The 13,675-nt window shown below is 37.1% G+C and overlaps 1 protein-coding gene across 8 annotated transcripts in view; it reads left to right on the top strand.

Annotated features, from left to right (window-relative positions):
• MAGI2 (membrane associated guanylate kinase, WW and PDZ domain containing 2) overlaps positions 1-13,675 on the top strand; it is a 694,924-nt gene that overhangs the window by 575,811 nt on the left and 105,438 nt on the right. For 7 of the 8 annotated variants that reach the window (XM_071734034.1, XM_071734029.1, XM_071734032.1 and 4 more), the window contains one exon: positions 4,531-5,166. The exons of the other annotated variant lie outside the window; for it this stretch is intronic. In XM_071734034.1, coding sequence (XP_071590135.1) covers positions 4,531-5,166 — 636 coding nt within the window. The remainder of the gene's footprint in view (positions 1-4,530; positions 5,167-13,675) is intronic. 8 annotated transcript variants of the gene reach the window in all.

Raw genomic sequence — 13,675 nt, 5'->3', positions numbered from 1 at the left:
TAGGATATCAAGAATTTTAAATAATAACAAGGGCAATCCAGTCGGCAGTTCACTTCACTGAGATACCATAACAAGTTTCGAGCAGGAATAAGAATAATTTAAGAAATAAGCAAAGTGCTTGTATAGCAATGGTGGGAATATGGGTAAGAAAATAGAGAAACTTTAGCTTCTAGTGCAAGATGTATATACAGACATACTAGGGGTAATAAGAACAGCAGAAACAGTTACTGTAGGCATGGAAAAGTACAGGTTCTTCAGAAAGGAGGGAAGTAGAACTGTTAGCATTACATGAAACATTAGGTAACTTGTAAGGAAATGAGTTTTGTAATTCAAACATATTGTGTTTGGATCAAGCACTTCAAGAGTAAAAAAAGTATTTTTGCAGAAGTAATGCTTGTGTAAAATCTCCAGGGTGTAAGCTTTAACTCTGCAAAACATTTTGGTAGAGAGGAATGTAAAAATCTGTCAGAGGAGGATGTTGAAGCTCACAGATTTCTTTACCGGTAATTAAACCAACAAAAGATAATGACTGTTTAGATCTGGTTTTTTGCTCTGAAATGTGTCGATAACAAAATGCAACCTTTAACCAAGTATTCAAGAACTGAGTGTTTTAGCATTACATGACAAAATAAGTAGTGGTCAGCAAACTTTAATAGTTTGCCCTCAAGACCTATGTTCCTAATTTGTCTACTTAAATGAAACACCCTTAAATAAAGCAGAGGTAATTGTAAGACAGTTTGACAAATTTTATTGTTGTCAGTATTTTCTAACATTCTTTGACTCAATGCTGAATTTGGACATTGGCTGCTGGACAGCAGAATCTGTTCTTGTGACAGGGTTTGTGTTTGAGATGTAGAACAGGATGAGTATCTATAAAACCAGACACTTTATATGAGTCTCATTTGGGTGTCTTCTCCACAGAGCAGCCTTCCTGGTCTCTCTCAGCCCTGAACAGTCTCAAGCAAGAAAATGTTGGTAGGGCATGTGTAGAGGTTGTACAGGCTAGTGAGGAAGATGAAACTGGGAGTGGAGTGCCTGATGTTCAGCCTTGAGAAAGAGAAGACTCAGGGGAATCTTGCCCATGTGTGTAAATACCTGAGGGGAAAGTAGAAGGATGGAAAAAGACTTTTACGTTGGTGCCCAACAATAGGACCACAGCCAATGGGCAAAACTGAAACAAAGGAGGTTCCATTTGATCATTGTGAAACTTTCTTACTGTGACATTGACCAAGAACTGGAAGAGGTTGCCTAGAGAGGTTATGGAGTCTTCCTCTTCGGATATACTCAAAAACCAGATGGATATGATCCTGGGCAACTGGTTCTAGGTGACCCTGCTTTGAGCAGGGGGTTTGGACAAGGTGACCTTCAGAGGTGCCTTCCAACCTCATTTTATAAGAAAGCTCACATCATTTTAGTATATTAAATTCCAAAAGCCAAGGAAAGTTTGATGCTTAATATAAATGTTCTGCATAACTTCAAAGATACCCACTCATTGTAAAACTGTGATTTCTGGAGGCAGACTATGTCTTGCTCAGAAAACCAGGCAGGAATTATAAAGGGGATCGCTGTTAGGCTCGTCCATATGCAACCATTATTATTAGAAGCAGTAGGAGAGAACAGGCAGAAAAGATGCTACAAGAACCTTTCAGGGATTTTTCCTGAAGTAGAGAGGTTTTGAACTTTGCATTAGCACAGCACTAGCTCTGTAATGCTCTGAACTTGTCTCTGTCTTGCTACCAAATGCTGGGTGTGTCAGCAGTGACAAACTCTTGTCCTGGCAAAAGAGTTAGATTTGGTGAAACTCCTACAGTCCAGAGATTTATCTGAAAGATTTCTGAAATCAACCCTTTTTATTCCTCCTTCACATCTCATGATCTGAAACTCAGTGTCTTCCCAGTTTAACACCACTGCAGCTATTTCTCTGAGTTGAACTTAGTAACTCAGGCCTTTTTCCCCACTCCTCTTAACCTTCAGACGTCTGTTCTCCATCTGACAGTCCAGCATTATGGGTCCCAAATGGTCCAACTGAGAGTGAGTTATGATTTCAGAGTGTGCCTAGACATGCTATCCATGTTACTTCTCAGAAACCAGAACAACCTTTAGAAACGTCTGTTCAGAATATGCTGAAGATTTTTTTTTGCTGTCTTCTGAGGGATAATGCAGAGTCATTATTTGGAGAAGGCCTTCTTACCCAAGACCTTCTAATACACAGTTTTGACTGTTTAATGACTGAGGGAAAGAAATACTTGGCCTATATCTTCAATCCTTGTGTACAAATTAATTTTTTTTAGCTGGGGACCTATGTAGAGTCAAATTGTTTATCTGATTTTTTGATATATGAAAAGCATCAGTTTCAGTGTTATATTATAGCTAGTCCAGTGCAAATGCATAAAGCAAAGGAGTAAAACCAGGCTGATTTGCTTGCCCAACACAAAAAATGTATTATTGCTTTTGCATTGTGCTTAAGTATTCCAAGAGAGGATGAATAAACAGATTGGTCTCCTCCCACCACATATCTGCACTGCCAGCACTCAGGGAAATAAAGACTGCATGGATTAAAAAGTTGCAGGGGCACTATTAAGGCATAAGGTACTGAAGCAGGAGCATTTATGGAAGAGATCTCAGTTCTACAGGATCAGACCAGTTGTGGGCAGTGTCAGCCTCTCTTCTAATGCAGAAGCCAGGGATGGAAATACAGGTAAGAGCTTTCTATACCAGGGCAGGAGCAAATTACAATGAATTGCAGCAGTTACCACAACAAATTAGTACAGTACATTCTTTTTCTCTCTAAAATCTTGACTTTTGAAAACTGTTTTCCTTTCAGCTGCTTGAGACAAAAGCATTTGGATTATTTCAGGTCTGCCTATGAAGTGACCTTACTGCTTTTTCTTAGAGTTTCAGATCTATTGATGATGCACTTTTAATATGGCATTTGTGGCTCCTAAGATTTCTCTGAATAATATTCACATAAGCTTAAGCTCTCTTAACATTTTTTCCCCTAGGTGCCCTCTGAAGAAATCTTTATATCACAATTTGTGCATATGCAGTTAATTAGCATCAGGCTGTTAGACAGGATGAGCATGTAGGGCATTGACCATTTCATTCTCACATAGAAACAGCCTTTGCCGTTTGTTGTCACACAGAGGCAGCCCTTGTGCTGGCATCTTGGTGGTGCTCTTTTTTTCCTGTTTGCTCATTTTAATTGAAGTGCTTGAATAATGCAATTTCATAAATAAACTTGAAGTCATTGCACACAAAGCACCTCATCCTCCCTAAACAATTCTCATTTATTGCAGAATTTTGAAATACCATTTTAAAACATTATGCTATGATTGATCAATTATTGAACTGTGCAGATTGTAGGCACCTAACAGTGTTGTCTGTATAAATGATTTCTTCTTCCTAATTGATGGTGTAGGATAATATGATCTTTCCTTAGAAAAATACTTTACCTTGTGGAGTTCTCTAACCAAACATCCTCTCCTTTGTTATAAACATGCAAACTGTTTTATCAAAGTGGAATTTGACTTTGGGTCATCAAACTATTCTGAATATTGTTTGTACGAATTACTCATTTGTATTTTAATATGCACCTTAACAATCCCGTTAAAAATTATTTAGGGCTATAATTATATAGATCCATTCTGAAAAAAAGAAGAAACTTGAATTTATTTCTGAACTTTTCAGTAAGAGAAGCTGGTTGGTGCCTGGTCAGTATGGAGACACATAAATAGCCTGTTGACATAAAGTATTCTGCTTTCATATATGCTCTGACTGGTAACTTTGTATCTTAAATGAGATGAAATTTGGATATAAAGGTTTATTTTACCAATGGGTTTAGCTGGAAATATTAAGCTAATTTTCAGACATTTGCCTTGATTTTTCTAACAAAAATGTACTACACCTACCTAAAAAATTTGTCCTGTCATTGTTCTTGAACCATCATGACTACAACAAAATGCCACTGAGCATCTCTACAATATACAAGATCCAGTTTAGGTCATGCCTAGAATAGGAAATCATTGTAGTATTCCTGAATGTCTGATAGCAAGTAATGACATTTAATAGGAAATTGTCAATATTGTAATCCCTGCAAAAATTATTCCCTTATGTATGTACATGAGTGCTCAGTCTTGCATCCTTATTTATTTATTCTTAAATAAATAAGGTACTTAGTATTTCCTTTTTTTTTTTTTCTTTTCACTCTTCACCAAGATATCATGCCCTCCAAATAAGCTTCCAGTGTATCTTATAAAAAAAGTAATCTGTGGACTACACTGAAATGTATTCAGGAAAAGGTGTATGTCTGGATCCAGCTTAATTATCCAGCTGTGGGTTTCCACAGAAAATATAGTGTTATTCTTGTATGTATTATATTTCATGACAAACATCTGGGTTTTGTCTCCATTATCTAGGTCAGCTTGTTGATCTTCTATGTATTATTTTATAGTACATGTCTATCTCATTTGATTTAAAAAAATGCACTGCATCTATAGTAACGGATGTCACTATTTTTTCTTCTCTTTCTAGGTGATGTCATTGTCTATATTAATGAAGTTTGTGTCCTTGGACATACTCACGCAGATGTAGTCAAACTCTTCCAGTCTGTTCCTATTGGTCAGAGTGTCAACTTGGTGCTATGTCGTGGATACCCTTTGCCCTTTGATCCTGAAGATCCTGCCAACAGCATGGTGCCACCCCTTGCAGTAATGGAGAGGCCTCCGGTAGTGGTAAATGGAAGACATAACTATGAAACTTATTTGGAATACATATCTAGGACTTCTCAGTCTGTTCCAGATGTAACAGATCGACCACCACACTCCTTGCACTCCATTCCAGCAGATAGTCAGCTTGATAGCACATTCCCACCACCTGCCCATGATGATAATGTATCAATGGCTTCTTCTGGGGCCACCCAAGCTGAACTCATGACCTTAACCATTGTGAAAGGGGCCCAGGGCTTTGGCTTCACTATAGCAGACAGTCCTACAGGACAGAGGGTGAAGCAAATTCTAGACATTCAGGGATGTCCTGGTTTGTGTGAAGGTGACCTCATTGTTGAGATCAACCAGCAGAATGTACAGAACCTGAGCCATGCAGAAGTAGTGGATATACTAAAAGAATGTCCTGTTGGAAGTGAAACTTCTTTGATTATCCATAGAGGAGGTAAGTTTGGAAAGTCTGTACAATTACAAAAATGTGTGTAAAAGGTTCTAAACCGTAAGACATAAATATACTCACTACATACTTGTGTGCAAGATTGAAAATTAATTTCCATGTTGCGGGAGGTAACACCAGTGGTTCCAGAAATGTATGTCTGCAACTAAGTATCCTGGGCAAAATCTAACAGTTTGTTGTACATTCCTTTTTGTGTTTTGAGTGTCAATGGTCCCACCTCTGTATAAGGGTAAAACTAGAGCAGTTCAGGACCTTTCACCTCATAGTAGTTTGTATGGTGTCTGCAGCAAACCCTCATAGTGCCAAAGCAGTGCTGCAAACTTTAGATATAATTGTATGTATTGACTTATTATGGTAGATCAAAATCAGGGCAATCTGTTATCCCTGAAAAAGGTTACTGCTTTGGATAAGAGATTTTTGCCTCCTTTTCCTTCATTGTAAAAGTATTGTATAACAGTTGTTTTGGGTTTTTTTGTTTCTTGATAACAACGATACATAGTATATTTTTCTCTGTTTTAAAAAAATAGCTTCTAGCAACTTTGTTTTTCCGACAGCCTGACACAGTAAGCTTGAATACACACTACTGGAAGGGAAGAGTCAAGACTTATCTGTAAGGAAGCAATTACAGCAGACAGTGATAAGTAATTTCATAGCTTTTAATATTCTAGCCAAACAAATTTTCTTTGTTGGTTTGAGATGAGCATCCATCACAATTTATTATTACCTGACATGAATAACAAATTATTTTCCTTAATTAAAGGTATTTGTTCCTCTGGAGGCATTTATATGTCAATAAATGTATGTTACTTTGTGCTTCAAAAGGAAAAAAAAGGATTATATACAAAAAACGATAAATACTTTCCTCCTGAAGAGTAGAGGTTGGGAAGTGAAGCTCTAGTATTTGCATATGCCAATTGTTTGTCATTAGAAAATGTACTTATCATGAGAACAAGGGATAGAGTAACATTTTATCAGATTGCAGAAATAATAAACATGAGGTGATTTAAATATCTGCAGATTCTTATAGTCAGTAAAGTGTTTTTTCATATGTATCTTTAAAATAATTATTAATAAGAGACAGAATCTGTGCTAAGGCTTGTTGGTTTCACTACAGTATATGAACTTGGAGAAAGGTAATATTTTAGTTGGTATTAACTCTGGTTTTATTTAATATCCATTAAGAATCTGGAACAGTGAAATGAGCATCATTTTTTATGAAGATGCTGACAAAGCAGGGAGTACTGCATAGGGGAAAAAAAAAAAAAGAGAAGAAGAGGATTAGAAGGGTTAATGTAACCCCCAAAGATGGGATTTTACTTTGAAAAATTCAAGCTAAACACCCTCCAGAGGAAAACAATTCAGAATACCAATCTTCAGAGAGAAGTGGAGTGTGAAATCCAGTGTGCTGAACAAGCCTGAATAGTAATAGACAGCAAAATAGATACTTTAGCAGTCCGTGCATGACAGTAGCAAAAAACCCCAAACAAAACACCAAATCCTGAAGCATACTGAAACCCATGAGGAAAATTCCTTTCTCTCATGAGAATTTCTTAGAGCATTGATTCATGATCAAAACAAGTTTATCAATATGACATTTAAAAGTTCTGGTACATTAAATGAGCTGTGGTTATTTTCTACACGTTGCTGTGGCAGACAGGAGATATTACATTGAGCCCAACCCTCTGTAAATGCAGTATGAGTTTACACCATCTTGTCTTTTGTCAGGGCAAACATGAGGTTGCAGGTAAGGTTACCTTAGCTCAGCTGACACAAAATATTGTGTCCAAGTGCAGTTCCTGAGTCTAATTACTCTGTTGCTGGGGCAGGATGTAGTTGGTTGCTTTAGAGAAGGCAGAGAAGGGAACAAAAGCATGTTTTGTTCATGGTAAAACAAAGCAACCTTTTGGAAGTGCAAGAGACTGAGTAATTCAATTTATTGGGATGATAGAGAACAAACAGAAGTCTACTATCAAAAATTTCTGTACATCAGAAATAAGTAATATACCTTAATGCAAGGTTTTTAAACTTTGGAATTAAAGAAAAGGCTCATTTAGTTGGGTGGTTCAAAAGAACTGAAAAAATACAGTTTATAATACTAATTTACTTGAGAAATGGCTAAGAGGTTAACAGAAATATGGGAACTGTTTTAAGGTGAGGACCAGAGGGTTTTTTCATAAATATTCATAGAGGAAGGGAATCCATGAGACCAAATACACATCTATAAAACAGGTAATTATATCTGTGTTAGTTGTCATGTCTCCCTTTGTAGTTCCTGGGCAGAAATAGGCCTTTCTAGGGTGCCATCCATGTCCTTCTAATCTAGATGTTTCAAGTAACTCAGGTTTAAGAACCCTAGAAGAACATATTCTGCTTGAATAACTTATTGAGGAATGGAGAATGACTGGCTGAGATGTACACATCTATCCCACATGTTATGAATATGAAACAGATAAGATTAGGTCACATGAGGTATTCTGAACACAAACTAAACTTAGAGAAACCTTCTATGATTCTAAAATATTTAGTCTGTGACACCAGTGAAGCAAGGCATACTCTTTCATTACTCATGGATCCAATTTTTATTTTGTTATCTCTGATGTGTAAAAACACTTGAACAATAGCATCCTTTCCCATTATTACCCTATGCATCCTGTCTAGCATCTCATTTTTAAGATTAAGGCCAAAGTACTATTCCTGCTTGTGGAAAGGAAAGCTGTGTTTTGCATAAGGTTGTGTGTTGCCTTGTAATGTGTTCTGTCTCTGATATGAATATGGCCTGACTGCTTAGTTCACTGTGGCAAATCTGTTTTTTAAGTGACTTAATTTCTCTCTCATCCAGCAACCTTATCTGCAAGAAACAGATCAACATTGGCTCAGATATATTCTCATTGTAGTAAAAGAACATCTTACTCAGGAAAAAAGGCTCTCTCATGTGCACATAGTGTGCATGCTACAGCATTTAAAAAACCATTGTCCCTCAAGCTCAGGTCAACAGCCAGCATATGCAGGGGATGGAAAGTTCTGCACATTTCAAAAAGATGGAGGGAATAGCAGTACTCAAATTTAAAGAGGCCACTAAAGAAAACTGTCTGAATCAACATTAGGTACTTGCCATAGGATACAATTCAGCTGGAGGCAGTCTCACTGAATTTATAGTGTATTCATTTTAAAATGTCTAAGGGGAAGAAGCAGTAATTTACCTGCTTACTAAAACAAACAAAAAAAAAAAAACATGGAAATACTATAACTGTGTATCTATGGCAATACTAAGCAGCACTTTTTTAGACTGCAGCTGTGTTACTCTATGGCCAGAGATCTTACCACCTTTCTTTCTGTTTAGTAGTCATATTCTTGTCTAAACTAAGATGCACTGCTTTGTTCAGTTTCTTTGCAACTATTTTCTGACCAGCCATAGAGTTTTCTGTGATTACTCTAAGCTGACAGAACTGTTCCTACTGGAAAAAAAATAAAAGTAAAGAAAAGATGGTGGAAAAGTGATGCTTGAAAAAAAAAAGTATCAGAAAGGTGTGGAATTGTTTACTACCCAAAATGATTTACCCTTTTCCAGCCTTCACACTTCATCCTCAGCTTCTGAAGCAATCTGCATTGAATATAGGCTGCTGAAATGATGTGGTAGGGTTTTCAAAAATCAGTCCTGAATGTGGACAGAGCAGAAATTCTGCATTAGGACAGATCTATCGAAAAACAGCACTAAGTGGCTGAAGCAGTATGTACCAATTTATGCAGAGCAACACACTCACTAATAGGAGATCACAAATTTGTTTTGGCATGTTCTGCTAAATGAGCTATGCAAAGTACCTGACATATGCTATCTCTTTTGGAAAGAGCCTTTGAAATACATGAACTTACAGACAGCAGCCCAACCCCAGAAGTGTTCCTGTCTAAAAAAGAACTGACATATTCAAATGTAGATCCATCAAGACCATGTCTGAAATACTGTTGTTAAGGAAATATGAAGACAACTCAGAACTGATTCATGAAGCTATGGCTTTATTTAGCTACGGCTAAATAAATGATGTGAGTAAAACATTAAAACTCAATGCAAAAAGTGGGAACTTGAAAAAATTTCTACATCAGATGGCTAATTTATAATGGTGAAATCCAAACAGGCTCTGGGGAACTCAGATTGGTAATACAAGATGGAAAGAAATAGAGCCACAGGACCAACACAATGTCAGCCCACTATTGGCATGGGTTTGGGGTACACCAGCAGCCAATTTCACCCTGTCACATTGTGGGTAATAGTGTGGGCCATGCACAATGTATGAGCAGTCAAAATGAGGATGAAGAATTTAAATATGTAGATATAAGCTTTGAGAATAAAAGGATGTCCAAGTATTTTTCTCAGGTTTTGTATAAACACCAATAGAAGCTTATAACCCCTTAAGATTGCTGACACCAGTACATCACATGAAGCACCAGCAACTTCCAAAATAGGCAGAAGTTTCAGAAAAAAACATCTTTGCATATTTAGTGAGTAAGCCTCGCCCCTCAAAATGAGCAGATTTCAATGGAAAGAATACTACACCCCTGTTGCCCTTTCTATGGACTGATCTCAGATTTATTTCTCTACCACAGAGATGATTTGATTTTTTTTTCTCTCTCTCCATTCTTGCTGCAAGGTATCTTTCAATTCCTCTGGTCAAGAAAGCTCATACTTCTTTTCCACCAAGCTGTCCTCTCTCAGGAAAGCTGTATAAGATAAAGCTGTAGGAAGCAGCAGCAGCATCACCCTGCACTGGCACCAGTCACTGGTCACTAGTCTGGCCAAGGCAGTTCTGATCCTCTGAGATTCCATGATCTCATCCCAACACTGAGGTCTGTAAAGCTTTGACTGCTTCTGCAGCTCGTAATTCAAAATATTAAAACATTACCTGGAGCAAACCGGAGATCCTGTATCGCATGGCTTGCTCATCCCCAATTCAGGACTTTATAGTAAACAATTCTGATGAAGAATTTAAATTGCTGGGAGGATGGTGTAGGTCTTTGATTTGGGACTGACGGCAGTTTTCTATCATCCTACTCTCTAGTCATTTCAATCTTTGAGCCTCTTCCAGTCACTTCCTAAAGGAACCCAGTCGTGGTTTAATTGCTTTTTATGGGTATTCTGAATTAATAGCAGTCTGATCATGTTTACTTTGGTCATGAAGATATGTTTTTTTCTGCTGTCTCTGACAAAAGCTATTGGGAGATACAAGATCTGGTATTTCTCCTGCTTCCTGCCATTCTTTCTCTTTTCAGTTTTTCCAGCTGTACATTTGTTTCTGATCACTTTTCTCCCATTTCTTAGGTATTCTAATGTTTAGAGGAACTTAGATCCCTTTGGCAGCATGTCCATTTTTAGCCCTTCTATATTCTTAAATGCTTAATGTTTTTTGTCAGTCTAAGGAACATTTGATCCCACAAAGAGAATGTGCACTTGAACTTGGTATTGCACCAGTACTGGGTGGTTCATTTGAATCAAATCATGAGCCACTGATACCTAGAAGGAAATGACATAAACATCTTCATCATGCTGCTAAAACATTCCCTTTCAATTTTTGCTTTCCAATTTGCACCATTTTGCCTTGCCATCCCTCTATCAAGTGCTCTGTCATTTTTGGGTCTGTCTGCTTTTAAAATGATGGAAAACAAAGGTTTCTAGCTGTCTTTTTTCCTTTTCATCTCGAAATTATGAGCTTTTATATGACCTCATAAAGTCATCTGTACCCTCAGCATGAATTCTCTTTAAATCTACCCTTCTTATGCTGGATTTTGAGTTGCTTCATTTTTTTGCTCATTTTTCCTGCTGTTCTTGACTAGTGATGCCAGAAATATTTAATGATAAAGAACATAGCTAGTCATGCTACATTGTCCACTTCATTGACTTGGCTGTTAGATGTCATGTTGCCCTTTTTCCTGCTCCCAGCTTTGGCTACTTGTCCCCTTCAACCTTCTTAACATAAAAATAAATCTAGTTTGCAAGATATTTTCATAACAGCCTTGTGAGGGGGGTGCTTATCTTTCCTAGCTTACTTCCAGGAATAAAATATCTGAAAGATTTTTAGAAAATATTGTTGCCATACAAGAAATACTGCTATTATATTAACATAACTCCTGGAAGTACTGCTTTCCAGATTCATTTTTACAAGGCATGTATCATCTTACAAAGTATCATATTTTAGCTGTGAGGTGAAATATGTACTCTCCTAGTAACCTTCAAATTTTTTATATCCTTTTATTCCTACACATCGAGACTGTTTTATACCTTGGTTTAACTTGAAATATTTTTTAACCACTTTGTTGTACTCATCTGGTATAAAATCTATTTTAAGATTTTTTTACGTGTTATAGCAGTTAAACTAAAAAAAAAAAAAAAAAAAAAAAAAAAAGTTAAGATATAACCGTTTATGAAGGTATTCAATCTAAAGTCTGTTAGTAAGAGAAATGGTAGCCTTTCAGTAGCACAGGGAATGACAAAGTTGAACACAGGGAGTCATGGCATGGTGGCAAGTTGTCCTAAAATTCACAATAAGGAGACTTTCATATCTTTTCTTGTATAGCTGTGATTAGCAGTGAAACAGTGTGCAATTGCTTCCATATTTCTGAGTAAAAGAATAAGAGACCATAGACCTCCTTAGTGAATGTGGATTCCTGAAAAAATAGACATCAAAAATAGTTAGTAGCTATTACACTCTATTAATGAAAATAATATTAATTGCATTGCATTTCAAAGTGGTAGTGTTATGGTTTCTCTGTTTCTTTCTTATTGATATTTGTGCACAGTGTGGTAGATTTGTGGATAATTCTGCAAAGCATTAGATAAATCTTTTTTACACATCAGCACAGAAAGTTTTTAATGACTATTAGCAAGTACTTTGTTTTAAAAGCACTTTTATAATGGGTGAAAATATTATTTAAGGTAGGCTTATATGTTTTGTATTTAACTTGAACAGTGCTCCTATCAAACCTTACTGAGGCAGTTCTAGGGATGTGTGTGCCTAACTTGCTGACATTAAGAGGCAGTCTGCACACTGGAGAAATAGGCCCCTTTGGAAGACCTTTTAGCAAAAAGAAAAACAAGTGTTTAGACATAGATTCTCATCACTGCATGTCATAAAAAGGCAAATACCACTGCTCCTATGGCTATTTTGCCATTAAATTCCTATGCCCAAGAGAAGCCTATGTGCAGTAAGACACCATCATTATAAGGTCTGTAAAGAGACTTACCATGCACATCAGCTTCATGAAGAGCTGTAGGAACAATCCCTTCAGGACAAGCAGCCACTTGTGGAGTGCAGGTGACATTTGTGGTGGTAGCTGCAGCCCATGGCACTGCCAGACCCCCCGAGCTTCACTGGCAGCACTGCAGGCTGATTTCAATCTTACTGATATTAGTGAAGGAATTAATGCTAATTGAAGAACAGCTTGTTTGAGAAAACAGATTTTTTTTACTTGCCTCCACTGGAATATGGCCAGGCCAGGGAAGTTTCTCTTCTCTTCTCACAAGCAGTATTATGAGCAAACTAACCAGCCTATCTTGGACTGTGTATCTCAGTGAAAAATGGCAACTTTTGAAGACAAATACCTCCCAAGCCTGGTATGTGGGAGAACCTACTCCAATGCTTTGGCATGAAAAACTATTTTTTTTCCAAATTGCCCATAGTCTAGGCATAGTGAACCTATCCTCAGATGAGATCTGGGAGATCCCAGCCTAAGGAAGGAGAACCGCAGAGACTGATTATAAAAAAGTACCATACAACCTGTGCTTGTGTACTGAAGCATGTCTAAAGTTTAGTCTAAATGTGTTGAACGATGTTTCTGTTGTTCAGTATAATGTAATAATGTCCTATTAAACAACATTTGTTGGGTTTCCAAATCTATTGTCAAAGTACATTGTGTAGACATTGTGTCGTGGTGATTTGTAATATAGTGCAAAATTTAATAGTAATAAAGTAAGCTAATATACTATGAAACAAGTGAGTACATTATCTATTGTGCTACAGACACAAGACACAGCACTGGGGAGATGGGAAGGTGTAGTTTTCAGACACTTCCTATGCCACTTCCAAGAGCCACAAAGGCTTGACTGCTGCAGTTCAATTGTAAAAATGCAGAAACCAAATTAGTCTTCTAGATGAGGTATTTATCCCTGTGCAATTCTTTAAGCATTTTTCTTTTACATTCTTAACAATGGCTACACTTGCCCTCTGTGAGTAATGCTCAAATTTTAATTTTTTTATAACTCAAGAGCATTTAATAAATACAATACTGCCCTTCTCAGGAAGCCTTTAGGTGACTCATAATTCAAACACAATCGAAGCAGTGCTGGAATCCACACACCTATGCTGTGTAACCTCCGATTACAGTATCAAAAAAAGAACATTGAAGCCAAAGATGCCAGGTACAAACACTGGAACTCTACTCCCAAGTCTGTCAAAATAGATTTCTAAAAGAAAGAAATTGCTTTCCAAAGCCAGATTTGCCTTAACTTGGG

This window comes from Heliangelus exortis, chromosome 1, assembly GCF_036169615.1.
Source record: "Heliangelus exortis chromosome 1, bHelExo1.hap1, whole genome shotgun sequence".
Classification (NCBI taxonomy): domain Eukaryota; kingdom Metazoa; phylum Chordata; class Aves; order Apodiformes; family Trochilidae; genus Heliangelus; species Heliangelus exortis.
This window is presented reverse-complemented; position numbering and strand designations above follow the sequence as displayed.